This window comes from Mustela erminea, chromosome 15 (genome assembly GCF_009829155.1).
Source record: "Mustela erminea isolate mMusErm1 chromosome 15, mMusErm1.Pri, whole genome shotgun sequence".
In the NCBI taxonomy this organism is placed as follows: domain Eukaryota; kingdom Metazoa; phylum Chordata; class Mammalia; order Carnivora; family Mustelidae; genus Mustela; species Mustela erminea.
In genome coordinates this window covers 58,921,054-58,937,009 of record NC_045628.1, presented here as the reverse complement: position 1 = coordinate 58,937,009, position 15,956 = coordinate 58,921,054, and the positions used below count along the sequence as shown (strand labels likewise).

Here is a 15,956-nt window from a genome sequence, read left to right as displayed (position 1 = left end):
TCCAAAGGAGCCAGTCCCACATAATCTGCATGTTCTCTTTCTCACTTCTTGACTTACTCCATATTTCTGCTGCTGCCTTCCCTGTTTTTAAGCTAGGGTGGAAGAGGGCACAACAGGGGAGATGTGTAATGGTTCACCTGTGATGCAGACTTGAAAGGTGTGGAGCCTCTTAGGCTCCTACCAGGGGTAAAGCCTTATATCTTATTTTAGCACATTGACTTATTCTGAGTTTACCCGTGTGCCCTTTAAATAACTGGCCTTGGACTCAGATGGTTTGGTGTACCTGGTTGTTCAACTGCTGTGTTTACTAGCAATTAAAAAAATGGCTTGAAAATAAGTATGTCCTATTCATATCTGATGGGATAGGTGTTTCCAACAGAAGCTGGTAGGTCCCAGCCCCAGCTTTTTGGGCAGATATCTAGATTTTATTTGACTGGCAATGATTGACAGTAGAAGGGTAGAGCAAGAGACATTTGAACTACCAATGGCTTTTTCCCACTCTGCCTATTTCTAACTGTACATATCTTTTAGTGAGGAAGCGAGCTTTAAGGACAGTCCTGCCTAAGTGCAGTGAAATGAAAAAATCCGTGAGAAAGTTTTGTCTTTAAGAGCTCAGAGATTTGGAGGACTGCAGAAAGCCCTTTTCTGTTCCCTGAGTTGATAGGCTGTTTTAGATTCCTTTTTTTTTTTTTTTTCCTTTATACAGTGCTGTTCTGGGCATTGGGCCACTGTACTTCAGAAGCAGCTACCAGGGCCTGTATAATGCTAGTCAGTCCCTCCAATCTATTCTGGGTTAACATCTTTAACATTGAAAACTCTTCGACACATTTTAAAACCACATATCCAGAGGAAAATAGGCGCCGTGTGTCCAGTGGTCAAGTCTGGATGGGGCACACGTCTCATCTCAGGGCTTTCAATGCTCAGTGTGTATGTCATTCACCTGAGAGCTCTAAGAAATAAAGATTCCTGATTCCATCCTCAGATGGGGCTGGTGAAGGAAGTTTTTCTAAAGCTTCCTAGGCAACTCTCTGTGCCATTTGGATTGGTAACTAGTGGCTGATCGTCTTTTTTTTTTTTTTAAGGTAGAATTGGTGTTTTATTCACTGCTGTATCAACACAGACTTTGGCACAAAGCAGACACTGAGTGCTTATTTTTTCAACGACCACCATCTTACGGTTAAGGCAGCTGAGGCTCAGAGAAGTTGGGATCACACAGATGGCGAGGCTGGTCATCTTTCTAATACCACATCTTACCACTTTACTAGGAAGTGTTTGGGTTGCTTTCTGGTCTCAGGTCGCTTATTGAGGCTGCGGAGGTTAGCTCCAAAGGTCAAAGTTTGCTCTGTGCCTGTCAAGCCCAACTTTGCTTGAACTGGCAATCTCTGCTAAGGGAATCCGCATTCGCAGAGTTAACCAGAAGTCCCGCCCGCCATGGGTGGGGCCACGGGTTGGAGTCCGCGTCAGGAGCAGCTGGGTCGCCGGGCGCCTCGCGCTTCTGCGCCTGCGCACGGCGCCGAGGGGACGGGGTCGGGCTCAGAAATGGCGGCCTCCATGTTCTACAGCCGGTTATTGGCTACCACCGCCCTTAGGAGCCGCGGGTCCCGGCCTGCGCTGCGGGCCGCCGCCCAGGTATTGCGGCCCCGCCCGCTATCTCTTCGAGGGTCGGCAGGAGGAAGGGCGAGGTGGGAGACGTGGCTTCCGTGGGTGAGGTGTGAGGGGATGTGAGGCCCGGCTCGGGGTCACTTCGCAATAGGTGACATTGGGTGACATGGGGTTGCCCAGCCGGGCCCGCGGGCGGCTTGCCCTGGAGGACTGCCCGCCTGTGGTTGTGGCTGCGAGCGGGCCCATATTTGCGCCGCTCTGCTCTCGTCCTCAGCCCGCGAGGAGTCGGGCCATTCGGCTGCCGCTGCCCTCTCACTTTCTGAGGGCCGGAGGGGAGGCGGGTGAGGGGAGCTTCTAAGTGGAGGTGTGGGGGCCTAGGCAGTTTCTGCTGCTTTTACCTCACCCAGCGCAGTGGGCAGAGGCTTCCGCGGCCCTTCTTTGGGGAGGGGGGAAAATGCCCTTCAGATGTACTTTTATGTCCCTGGGGAGCTGTCATAGGTGGGAATGCCTTCACAGGATCTGCTTGCTGACTGGTCTGTTCTGGGAAGAGGCAGGGAAGTTTCCCACCTGTTCTGTTTGTTACGGGTGGTAATAAGATGAGGTTTACCAGCTTACCAGTTGGGGGAAGTAAGACAATTATCTTTTGGATCCCTTCGTTTATATAGCATATATTATAGCATAATAATCACAAGTGTTTGTTTGTTTTGGTTTTTTGTTTTGGAGTGTTTACCGTGGGCCAGGTACTGAGCTGGGCATTTTACTTGTAGTTTCTTGTTAGGCTTTTCAGCAGCACTATCAGGGCGTCATCAATATCCTCATCATTGATGAGGAAACTGTGGCCTGGAGAGCTAGTATTTCGGGCTCCGTCACAAAGCAGGTAGGGGCAAAGCTAAGGCGTAATTCCAGAACCGTCCGGCTCCAAAGCCTTTGTGCTCGAATCTGCTCTTCATTTTTTTTCCGGAAGACTTGGCCTGTTCTTTCCAGTGTTGACACCAAGAAACTTGTTGGAAGGCTTCATAAGTCAATTCCAGAGTTTTAGATTACGTTCTGAAATTAACTCCTTGGACATGACAAAAATGAATTGATTTTAATACTCTAAATCTGGAGGCAGTGAATTACATGAGCATGCTTCTCAATAGGAGAAGTGATAATTTTTTGGCCTTGAACTTCCTTCTTATGAGTCTTAAAGAATGCTGTCTTGTTTTTAGAAAATGAAGACTTGGTGAACAAATATGTTTTCATCTGTCCTTTTGGAAATTCTTTTAAAAGCTCTTGTCTCTCCATGTGGAGGTGCCCAGTTTATTGTCTTAGAACATCTCTTCTTTTCCACCCACACATTAAAAAATACAGCTTTAGAATTTGGAAGGCCCTTAATCTAACCCCTTGCTTTTGTAGATGAGGACGCAGAGGTGCAGGATCCTAGGAAACTTGTTCAAGGTCACACATTGAGTTTAGCAAATATTCTTAAACATTGTGTTTAGTTCTCTAACCCTGGTCTAGTTTCTCTGTATCTTTTGTCCAGTGTATGTCTGATAAAATAGCTTAGGTTATGAGCAGATGAACTAATTTTTTTTTTTTAAAGATTTTATCTATTTATTTGAGAGTGAGAATGAGAGAGAGAGCATGAGAGGAGAGAGGACAGTGGGAGAAACACTCTCTGGCGATCAGAGAGCCTCATGTGGGACTCGATCCCAGACTCCAGGATCATGACCTGAGCAGAAGGCAGTTGCTTAACCAACTGAGCCACCCAGGAGCCCCAGATGAACTAATTTTAAATATTTTCTCATCGTGAATCACATTTTTCAGTAACTACATTTTCCCCTTTTGAATTGGTGAATGATTAAATGGGTGGATGATTAAATGGCTGGTAGTATAGGAATTTGGCCAGGTATTTGTGGCCTTTTGGCAGTAAGAATCTTCTAAGTGATAATGTGGAGAAAGACAAAGCCTTAAATGTGGGAATCCTTGTGATTCTGTAGGAATATTTATTACCAGCATAATTAAAAAAACGTATTTTAAGTCATAACTTCTAGGGGTGCAAGGAAAGGATTAGCCACACTTCAGATATTACAAAACCTTTAAAGGGGTATAAAAGTTAGCAGCATTACCTTATGAGTACTACTGATTCTTTGTGAACATAGATATTTGAAAGAAACTGCAAAAATATACTTAGAGCTTTGTGTCATTGGTTTACTCTGAAGTTTTTTTGGGAAAATTTCAAACTGATAGAATGTTCCAGCAATCGTACAGTGAGCACAGATATTGCTTTCATCTTTATTTAACATTTTGCTGCATTTGCTTTATCTTTAAAAAACTACATTCATGTGCATATATATATGTTTATATATGCATGTATGTATAAAATAACATTCATTTATTTTTGCTCAGCCATTTGAGACTAGCTGGCAGATATCATGGTGCTTTATCACTAGATATTATTTTAGCACACGGCTTTTATTTATTTATTTTTAAGATATTTATTTGTCAGAGAGAGGGAGGGAGAGAGATCACAAACAAGGGAAGCTACAGGCAGAGGGAGGAGCCTGATGCAAGGCTCAGGCTCCATCCCAGGACCCTGGAATCTTGACCTGAGGCAGATGCTTAACTGACTAAGCTACCCAGGCATCCCATAGTACACGCCTTTTAAAGGTGAAGACATTCTCCTAAATAACCACAACATAGTTATGATATTTAGGAAATTTGTAGTTATCATACTTTGGAAATTTAGTTTTAGATTTTCCCAGTTGTTCCCAAAGTGGTGTTTTATTTTATTTTTATTTATTGATTGATTTTTTAAAAGATTTATTTATTTGAGAGAGAGAGTGCAACTGTGAGTGGGGGTGGCAGGCGGAGAGGGAGAGGGGAAGCCTACTTACAGTTGAGCCTGGAACTGCTGGGACCTCCATCTTAGCACCATGAGCTCAGGACCTGAGCTGAAGCTAAGGGCCAGGCCCTTAACTGACTGAGCCACTCAATAGCCCCAAGTTGTTTTATTTTCAAGCTGGGATCAGGCCTCTGTAGTATTTTTTCTAGTCTGTCCAGCTAATTAGGTGCCACGTAATGACTCTGAATGCTCATGTGTGTGTTGTAGGTGTTCATTTACATGTTCATTTACATTAAATGAATTCTGTGGCTGGACCAAGTCAGTTTTATTCTTTTAACATCCCTTGCACAGTGTCTGGTATACAGGCATAATGTCTGAATGTATAACTGTTTTTACCAAGCTCTGCTCGGTACACCTCTTCCCCCTTTATTTTTATTGTTATTTTGAGGTATAATTTATATAAAGTATACAACTTTGGGTAGCTAGATTCATTTTTACATATGTATACATCTTTGTAGCCACCATTCAGATCAAGATATGTAATACTTTCAGCCCTCAGAAGCACCCATGTCCTCTCCCCTTATCAGTATTCCCCAACAGAAGGTGACCACTAATTCTGACTGACTTTATCACTATTTTTGATTGGTTTTGAACAATATTAAAAAATATAAATATGTATTCTTGTATCTGGTTTCTTTTCCTCAAAATTATGTCTTTGAGATGAATCCATTGTTTTGTGAGCAACAGGGATTTTTAAAAAATTGCTCTGTAGGATCCTAGTATGTGAATATGCTGTATTTTTTTCTGTTGATGGGTGATTGAGTCATTTTTATTTTTTAATGAATAAGCCCGCTATGGATATTCTTATGAATATGCCTTTTGGTAGACAAAGCACTCATTTCTGTTGGGTATATACCCAGGAATGGGATTTCAGAAAGTAGATGTATAATGAACATCTACTTTGGGATGTTGCTGGTTTTTAATATTGAAGTGACAGTAAATCATGGAGTTGAGTTTCTCTGCTGAAATGTTATTCAGGATTTTAGCTTACCAGGCGAAACAGAAATAAGTTGTTACTTGGTGTGACTGACTTTTTAGACTAGGGTTCTCAAACTGTAGGGTGCTTAAGAATCAGGTGAATGACTTGTTGTGAATGCATATTACCTGAGGCCCATTCCAGAGATTTTGTAGATTCAAGTGGGGCCCCAGAATCTGTGTTTTTAGACAACATCCCCAGTAATTTTGATGCAGATGGCTCATGAACTTCCTTCAAGAAGACTGTTTAATAAAGCAATAGTTGATAGTCCACAACTGCACATTTCTAATCCTCTTAACTGTCTATAACATGGACTATCAGTAAATGGTTTCCAATATTTTATATTAAAAAGAAAGACTCTATATATGATCCCTTTAAATTCAATTCTTATGCTACTATGTGTTTCATATGAGCTGTGTTTCAGTATTCTGCATTCCTTGTTTAGAGAATGAAAATGTATGGATAATACTTAAATGTGTGATTTCAATTCATTCTTCTAGGGCTTTCATAGCACTTAATTTGTTCTACATATTGTCATATAAAGTTGATAGGATTGAGGAATTTTGATATTTACAGGCTATGAAATGAAGAGTTTCATTGAGGAAATCAACTGGAAAGTGGTGTCTGGATCAACACTTGTGGGAGTGAAGGAATGAGGCGTGAGAAGTGGGAGAAGTAGAACTGTGGTGCAGTTGCAGTAGGAACTTTTGCCTCCTCTGGGAGATCCTGAACTAAGATGGTCCTTCAGAATTATCCCAAATTGGGGTGAGGTGCTAGGACTTTATAACCTTTCCTTAAACCCCCATCGACCAGTCATTGGATGCAGGCTGACAATGGGAAGGTGTGACTTTGGGCAAGGAAGTGCCAATGAGAGGACTCAGTAGAGAGCTGTCAGTAGCCAGCACTCCCAGCAGCTGGGCTATGAAAGGGGAATCTGAGTAGCACACCACAGTGATCACTACAGATGAAACCAAGGTTTAGTCTTATGTGTTTGAAAGAGGAATCACTCAATTATCACTCAACTAACTACCGTGTATCTAGTGCCAAGCAATTTGTTAGGTGCTGGAAGAATGATAGAGAGAAGAAAATGGGAAGGATTTTTGGTTTGTTGGAAAAGATGAGGTTGGTTTTAGATCTGCTGAATTTGGCATTGAGGTAGAAATGCTCTGTAGGTCATTAGGGATATGGCCCATTCCAGAGATTTTTGTAAGACTAGACGTGATGAGAAAATAGTTAAAACTACAAGGGTAACATTTGATATTTAGCTGGTAGGTTAGCTCTTAGGTTATAATTTAGGTATTCTGAATATTATTCTTTGATGGTTTAACATAACAGTTTTATTACAGTTATGAAGAACCAAGTATTGTATATAAAAAAGTATTTTGAGAAAGTGTTTTTAATAAGTTCCAAATTCTGTCATATATAATATGTCCCCAATTTCTTTAGGTTCTGGGAAGTTCTGGATTTTTTAACAACCATGGACTCCAAATACAGCAGCAGCAACAAAGGAATCTCTCACTACATGAATACATGAGTATGGAATTGTTGCAAGAAGCTGGTGTCTCCATTCCCAAAGGACATGTGGCAAAATCACCAGATGAAGCTTATGCAGTTGCCAAAAAATTAGGTACTAACTTAAGAAAAACTTAGGCCACTTTGACATGGGCACTTCTGATAAGATGTAAACTTTACTTAAGTTTATAACAGTTTATAGGTTTTGTTTTATTTTTTAAAAAATAAATTTTATTTACTTAAAAGGGAAGGTAGAACTTTATGATTGTTGACATTCTGCCATTATGAGATTATTTTGAGCTCCCATAGAGCTAGTAACTTAAGAACCAATTATATTGGCATTAGGAAGCCTTTAAAGTCCTGTCTTTAGTTGGAGTATAATTATGGGAAGAAAGTTCTGTTTAATATTCTAAAGCTTAAAAGACTGGTGTCTGTGATGATTCTTCAAGAAAATAGTGAAGAAAATCTTAGCTGTTTATATGGTTGTAAAGAGGTCTAATAAAACTCCCCCAGCTTTCTCTTGATAGGAAAAGTATGGAACCAGGGTGGTAGGAGGGAGGGGCGAAGCTGAGTGCTAGACTGTAAGCTCCATGAGAGCAGGGTTAAAGTCTTATTTTGTCCAGTGATATATCCTAAATTCTTAGAAGAGTACCTGACTCTTACATAATCAAGAACTATTGATATTTGTTAAATGAATTAAGTACTTGCTCATGTTTATTAGTCAAGTCTTTTATTGCTAACAGAAAACTAAATAGCTTTTGTTAGTTTGAATTTTGTTAATTTATATTAATCTTATAATTAAAAAATACTGACTTTAGAAGGTATCCTTCACTTTACATTTTTAATGATTTAAGGATTTTTTTTTTTTTTTTTTTTTTTTTTTTTTTAATTTGACAGAGATCACAAGCAGGCAGAGAGGCAGGCAGAGAGAGAGGGGGGAAGCAAGCTTCCCACTGAGCAGGGAGCCTGATGCGGGGCTCCATCCCAGGACCGTGGGATCATGACCTGAGCCGAAGGCAGAGGCTTTAACCCACTGAGCCACCCAGGCGCCCCTTACATTTTTAATGATTTAATATGAGGCCATAACAACGAGTAATGTAGGAGCTATACATTGCATTTTATTTTTAGCAATATTTAAAATTCCACCAATTTTACGTAGATTAGCACAATCTCTGTTGTATGTATACTTGATTAATAAGGCTTTGAATGTGCTTTGGTGAAGACTTTGCTTTTATTAGTATTTTAAGAAGACAGTGGAACATTTAAAAATGTTTAAAATTTTTAAGTTTTATTCTCGTTTTGTACTTATTTGTTTCTAGAATGAGTTTTTCTTTAAAAGTGAGGGCATGTACAAGTTCAGACATATGTCATATATTATATTTTTGAATGAGATGTTTACTTGGAAACATGATTTTTCATTGACAGTTTAATTTTTTGTTAATCAGAAAAAAGTCCTCTTTATTCAGGTTATAAGCACACTTCTTTTTATTCATTGAAAGCCTTGTGTAAATTGATATTAATTTGGGGGAAGTTTTTGTTAATTAGTGACCTGTAGCTGGAACTTGTGCATGGTAAAAGATGTGCTTCGCTTTTACCTTCAATACACTGTATGGTAGAGGCTCTTAAAGGTCAAGTGTAAAGAAAACTCGTGATTGTATTTCTGTACTATTTCTTGCAAAGGCTACTTATTAATAACTATTCCCTTGAGATTTGATCTTATCTGTATGACCTAAGCTTTAATTTGTAAAGAAGAGTCAGCTAAGTGGGAAGGAAAACTTGGAAGTGCAGTAGAGAAAGTATAAGGTTTCTTATTTTGCCCTTCTGTCCTTAAGAATGAAATTTAGACCTTTGACTTTGTTTTTATTTTTATTAGTCTAATCCCTCGCGTTGATGATTTTTTGTTTACCAATTCTTTCCTTTGTTGTAATGCTGAAGCTTAAAATGTTTTTCATGCCAGTGTCAGTAAGGCCTGATTTATATATAATGAAGTTGGTAAAAATTATTGTTTTCTATTTCTGAATCACTGTAATTTGCTTTTCTATTTCTGAATCACTATAATTCATTTTTCTGTATTTTCCATATATTTGGTCATTTAATCAAAATTCATTGTTTTGTCAAAAAAAAGATCTGTGTAGGAACTTTTTCATAAAACAAGTAGGATTTATTTGGCTACCAGTTTCTGGGTTTCCTTACTCCTTATAAGCTAATTATGAGTATTTCTGGGAAGGTCTCTGGGACCAGGATTTATGTGAAGTAAGGAACAAGTAGACAGCTCTGATTTTGAGCCCCTTGGAACAGAAGGTATCTTGTTCATCTGGAGAGTATGTTTTTGTCAAGTAACACTGCAGATGATGATTATAGGATGCAAGTGGGATTAGTGGTTAAGGAGGTCTTAAATTCAGAGACTCAGAAATGCTACTTTTTTATTTTTTAAATTTTTAAAATTTATTTGACAGACAGAGATCACAAGTAGGCAGAGAGGCAGGCTCCCTGCTGAGCAGAGAGCCCAGTGCGGGGCTCAATCCCAGGACACTGGGATCATGACCTGAGCTGAAGGTAGAGCCTTTAACCCACTGAGCCACCCAGGTGCTCCAGAAATGATACTTTTTTTTTTTTTTTTAATAAATATTTAGTCTCTTCTTTTTTTAAAAGACTTTATTTATTTATTTGACAGACAGAGATCACAAGTAGTCAGAGAGAGAGAGGGGGGGAAGCAGGCTCCCTGCTGAGCAGAGAGCCTGATGCAGGGCTCGATCCCAGGACCCAGGACCCTGAGATCATGACCTGAGCCGAAGGCAGAGGCTTAACCTACTGAGCCACCCAGGCGCCCTGAAATGCCACTTTTAAAAGATATATTTAGCAGCTACTATGAAGATGTTGAGGACAGTTTTGTCTTTTGTTTGGAAGTCATTAATGTCAGAAAATGTTGCTTATAGGATCTAATAAGGTATGGTATAAGGTGCCTTAGAAATATACCTGGCTCTGTCCATCTAGCTAGCAGTTCCTAATTTTGATTTTGGCTACTTTGCTTCTTGAATTTTTGAACAACTCACAAAGTATTAATTCCCATTTATTAGAACTCTTACATCACCAGCTGAAACAGTGAGATATAAATGCATTACAGGTGGGCCAAACTTGCTTGCCCTCAGTTCCATGAGTTAGCATGGGGTCTGGGGGCACTGAGCCTACAACTGGTGACTCCTCCTGAAATAGCCCTGGCCTCTTTCCCCAGTATTCCCTACAAATTCTATAATTTTCTGTGTATATTGTGATGTGAAAAAAGTTGGATACACTGGCCTGGAGGCTAGTTTTGCCTGTTGTGAATAATTGAAGTTAGGGATGGAAGAATGGTTGGGAAGAAATCTATAGTTTCTTTTCTTTTCCTGTGTGTGTGTGTGTGTGTGTGTGTGTTAATAGACTGGTTTTCTCATATCCATTTTTTAAAAGATTTATTTATCTTGAGAGAGAGAGAGATTGAGAGCATGCACAGAGGTAGGGGTAGAGGGAGAGAGAGAATCTCAAGCAGACTCCCTGCTGAGCATGGAGCCTGACACAGAGCTTGATCCCAGGACCCTGAGGTAATGACCTGAGCCAAAATAGAGTCAGAGGTCTAAACAACTGAGCCACCGAGGCTCCCCTTTTCATATCCATTTTCATTTTATTTTATTTTTTACTTATTTATTTATTATTTGGAAAGATTTATTTGTCAGAGAGAGCGCTCTTGTGTGTGCACAGGTAGGGGGAACAGCAGGCAGAGGAAGAAGGCTTCTTGCTGAGCAAGGGACCCAATGCAGGACTCTATCCCAGGACCCTGGAATCAACTTGAGCTGAAGGCAGACAGTTAACCGACTGAGCTACCCAGGCGTCCCCTCATAACCATTTTTTTAAAAAAAAGATTTTATTTATTTATTTATTTGAGAGAGAGAGAGAGAGAATACAAGCAGGGGGTAGCATCAGGCAAAGGGAGAAGCCAATTCCCCGCTGAGCAAGGAGCCTGATGTGGGACTTGATCCCAGGACCCTGAGATCCTGACCGAAGCTGAAGGCAGTCTTAACCAACTGAGCCACTCAGGTTCCCCCCTCATATCCGTTTTTAATGATAAGTCTGTAGTAGACATCTCATTGATTTCATGATTCTGTATTGCCAAGAATAATATCTTTTAGGCTTGGGAAGTTTCTCCCATTTTTGTTCTAATTTTCAGAGGAACTATTAAAAGCTGTGCTTCACAGAATTTTAAAAGGGGAGACCGTAATACATAGTTCAGCTACAAATACATCTTAGTTTCTCTGTTACCCTAAATAGAATTGCAACTGAATTGACTTTCCATGTTTGAAATTGACACAATGTAATCATTTTGTTGCTTGAAAATTGTTCAACTTAGTGAAATTTATGTTGCCTGACTAGTCTGTCTTTTTTGCATAATTTGTTGATCCTTAGAATAGACTTGAATTGCCAAATTCTAAATTTTATGGATAATAGTACTTATATCTGCTACATATTATTTAATTGCTTAAAACAAACTTATATCTTATGAGGTTAGAAGTTTGAAATGGGTCTTAAGTCCCATTTTTTTCTTTTTTTTCTTTAATTTTGACTGCCTTCATCCATTTTTCCTATCCCCTACCCCCTCCCTCTGGCAGCTACCAATCTGTTCTCTGTATCTATGGGCTTAGTTGTTTTGTTTTGTTTTCCAATTCATATATAAGATTCCATTCATATGGAATATGTCTTTCTCTGGCTTTCTTAGCCATCAGATCCACATCCATGTTTCTGCAAATGGCAAAGTGTTACTCTTTTTTTGTGGCTGAGTACACATACACACACACCCACACACACCCCATGTGCATATACCATAATTTCTTTACCCATTCATCCATCAAGGGATGTTGTTTCCATATCTTGGTTATTGTAAATAGTGCTGTAGTGAACATGGGATACATGTATTTTTTTCAAGTTAGTGTTTTCTTTAGATAAATATCCAGAAGTGAAACTGCTGTGTCATATAGTAGTTCTATTTTTAATTTTTTTGAGGAATCTCTTTACTGTTTTCCACAAGGCTGCACCAATTTATATTCCCATCAACAGTGCATGAATGTTCCCTTTGCTTCAGATCCTCATCAACACTTGTTATTCCTTGTCTTTTTTCTATAATAGCCATTGTAGCAAGTATGAGATACATCTTTTTCTGGTTTTGATTTGGATTTCCCTGATAAATAGTGATTTTGAGCATCTTTTTTATATGTCTGCTGGCCATTTGTATGTCTTTGTAAAAATGTCTTCACATCTTCTGCCTGTTGTTTAATCACTTTTTTTTTTTTTTCCTATAATTGAGTTGTTTGAGTTCTCTATATGTTTTGGATATATGGATATTGACACTATCCATATTGTCAGAGTTACGATTATGGTATAATTTGCAAATATTTTCTCTCAGTAGGTTGCTCTTTTATTCTGTTGATGATTTCCTTTGGTATGCAGATGTGTTTTAATTTGACATATCCCACTTATTTTTCCTTTTGTTGCTTTTACTTTCGGTGTCAGATTGGAAACATTATCACCAAGACATAATGTCAAAGAGCTTGCCACGTCTATTTTCTTCTTCGAATTTTATGGGGTAGTTTTAGGTCTTGCGTTCAAGTCTTTAATGCACTTCAAGTTAATCTTTATGGTGTAAGATGGTGGTTGACTTTCATGCTTTTGCATATGGCTGTCTAGTTTTCCCGACATTATTTCTTTTAGTTATTTATTTAAAAACTTTTTAAGATTTATTTATTTTTAGACAGAAAGCGAGCAAGTGTGGGGTGAGGGAGAGAGGAAGGGAGAATTCCAAGTAGACTCCCTGCTGAGTGTGGAGCCCAACACAGGGCTTGATCCCAGGACCCTGAGATTATGACCTGAACCAAAATCAAGGGTCGGACGCTTAACCGACTGAGCCATCCAGGCGCCCCTTCCCAACACCATTTATTGAAGAGACTATCTTTTTTACATTTTATATTCCTGGCTCCTTTTTGATAAATTAATTGACCATGTATATATGGATTTATTTCTGGGCTCTCTGTTTTGTTTTGTTATGTGAGTAGTATACTGTTTTGATTATTGTAGCTTTGTAATAAAGTTTGAAATCCAGGAGTGTGGTATCTCCAGCTTTTTTCTGTTTTTGCAAGATTGCATTGGCTGCTTGGGGTTGTTTTTTTGGTTCCATACTAATTTTAGGATTGTTCAATTTTGTGAAAAATGCCATTGGAATTGTGATAGGGATTGAATTGAATCTGTAGATTGCTATGGGTAGTATGGACATATCAACTGTATTATTTCAATTTTTCAGTATGGAATATCTTTCCATTTATTTTTGTCTTCACTTTCTTTAATCAATTTTTTTAATCTTTAAAGAAATTCAATTTCTTTAATTAATTTCTTCAGTTTCTTCAATTTCTTTAATGCTTACAGTTCAGTACACAGGTCTTTTACCTCCTTGGTTAAATTTATCCATAGGTATTTTATTCTTTCGCTGCAGTTATAGATGAGACTTTTTAAAAAAATTTCTCTGATAGTTCATGATTAATGTATAGAAATGCAGTTGACTTTTGTGTATTGACTTTGTGTCCTGCAGTATTAGTGAATTCATTTATTCTAATGGTTTTTGATGGTATCTTTAAGGTTTTCTATATATAATATCATGTCATATGCAAATAGTGAACAGTTTTACTTCTTCCTTTCCAGTTAGGATGCCTTTTATTTCTTTTTTTTTTTTTGCCTAATTGCTATAGCTAGGACTGCCAGTTCTGTGTTTAAGTGGCAGAACTGTTGCTTTTTTTGCTGGTCTTAGAGGCAAAGCTGTCAACTTTTCACTGTTGAGTTGGATATTTAGCTATGGGCTTGCCATATATGCCTTTATTATGTTGAGGTATGTTCCATCTATACTGCCTTGTTGAGGTTTTTATATAAATGGATGTTGAATTTTGCCAAATGCTTTTTTTTGCATCTGTTGAGATGATCATATATTTTTTACCCTTCATTTTATTAGTAAAGTGTATCACAGTGACTGATTTGTAGATGTTAAATCAGTCTTCATCCCTGGATTAAATCCCAGTTGATGAAGGTATATATGATTCTTTTAATGTATTGTTGTATTCAGTTTGCTAATATTTTGTCAACTATTTTTACGTCTATGTTCATCAGGGATATTGGTCTGTAGTTTTCTTTGCTTGTGGCATCCTTGTCTGGTTTTGATATCAGGGTAATTCTGGCTTTGTAAAACGAATTGCAAATGTTCCCATCTCTTTTATTTTTTTGGAAGAGTTTGAGAGGGATTGATATTCTTTTTTTCATGTTCGTAGTATTCACCAGTGAGCCATCTGGATCTGGACCTTCATTTGTTGGGAGGATTTTTACTACTGATTCAATCTCCTTACTGGTAATCTGTTAAGATTGTATGTTTCTTCTTGGTAGGTTGTATGTTTCAAGGAATTTATTTCTTCTTGGTTGTCCAATTTGTTGTCATTTAATTGATCTTAATAGTCTCTTATCCTTTGTATTGTATTTCTGACTGTTCAGTTGTAATATCTTTTTGTGTCTGATTTTATGAATCTACTCTTTTTTTGTTGTTGGTAAGTCTAGCTGAAGGTTTGTCATATTGTTCATCTTTTTGAAGAAGCAGCTCTTACTTTCATTGATCTTTTCCATTGTCTGTTTAATCTCTATTTTATTTATGTTCTAACCTTGGTTATTTCCTTTTTTCTACTAATTTTGGGCTTCATCTGTTCTTCTTTCTTAGGTCCTTGAGGTGCAGAGTTTATTTGTTTGAGACTTTTCTTATTTCTTGAGATAGGCTTTTATTACTGTGAATTCTTAGACTGCTTTTGCAGATTCCATAAATTTTGGTTTACTTCCATTTTGTTTGACTCAATGTATTTTTTAATTTTTTTTGATTTTTCCTTGACCCATTGACAGCATGCAGTTTAGTCTCCATATATTTGTGAATTTTCCAGGTTTCTTCCTTTAATTGATTTCTGGTTTCATACCATTGTGGTTGGAAAAAATGCTTGATGGGATTTCAGTCCTCTTAAATTTTATTAAGAGTTTTTCTGTGGTTTACCATGTGATCTCTCCTAGAGTATGTTCCATATGCACTTGAGAAGAATATGTATTGTTGCTTTTGAATGGAACATTGTATATATATATTAAGACCATGGTTGAATATGTTGTTTAAGGCCTGTGTTTGCTTATTGATTTTCTGTCTGGGTGATCTATTGTTTGATATATGTGGGTATTGAAATCCCCTACTATTAATTGTATTGCTTGTCTGTTTCCCCCTTTATGTCTGTTAACATTTGCTTTATATATTTAGGAGCTCTTATGTTGGGTGCATAAATATTTACCAATGATACGTCCCATTGTTGGATTGACCCCTTTATCATTATGTAACACCCTTGATACGTCCCATTGTTGGAATGACCCTTTTATCATTATGGAATACCCTTCTTTGTCTCTTGTTACAGTCTTTGTTATAAAGTTGATTTTGTCTGATATAAGTATAGCTACCCCAGCTTTCTTTTGGTTTCCATTTGCATGCAATATCTTTATTCATCCTTTCACTTTCGGTCTGTTTGTGTCCTTAGATCTAAAGTGAGTCTCTTACAGTCAGCATAGATTAGTCTGTTTTTTTATTTACTCAGCTGTTCTGTGTTTTAGTCCTAATGTATAGGATTCTAGTATAATTACGGTGGAATTTTTGTCTGACTGATTAAACATGTGCAAAGGTTGCCAATTAATGAATAACAGCCTGGAGGGAGATTCCAAAGGCATAAAATAGGACTTTGCCTTCTTTTTTTTCTCCTCAATGCTTTATTAATGACTATGTATAATGAAGAATGTTTAAGACATTTATGACTAACTAAAGCTAGGAGAGTATTGACTATATTTTAAAGACAACTTTGAAATCCATTAAAGGTCTTGTCTGACTAGAGCAAAGGGCCAAATCTAGTA

At 38.0% G+C, this 15,956-nt stretch overlaps 1 protein-coding gene across 3 annotated transcripts in view; it reads left to right on the top strand.

Annotated features, from left to right (window-relative positions):
- Positions 1 to 15,956, top strand: part of SUCLA2 (succinate-CoA ligase ADP-forming subunit beta) — a 59,564-nt gene that overhangs the window by 10,743 nt on the left and 32,865 nt on the right. Inside the window, exons 1-2 of one of the 3 annotated variants that reach the window (XM_032314808.1) lie at positions 1,465 to 1,629; positions 6,909 to 7,089. In XM_032314808.1, the coding sequence (XP_032170699.1) occupies positions 1,540 to 1,629; positions 6,909 to 7,089 (271 nt within the window). In that variant the 5' untranslated portion in view covers positions 1,465 to 1,539. Of the gene's footprint in view, positions 1 to 1,464; positions 1,630 to 1,664; positions 1,683 to 6,908; positions 7,090 to 15,956 lie in introns of those variants that run through there. The other 2 variants (XM_032314810.1, XM_032314809.1) reach the window with 2 other exon arrangements.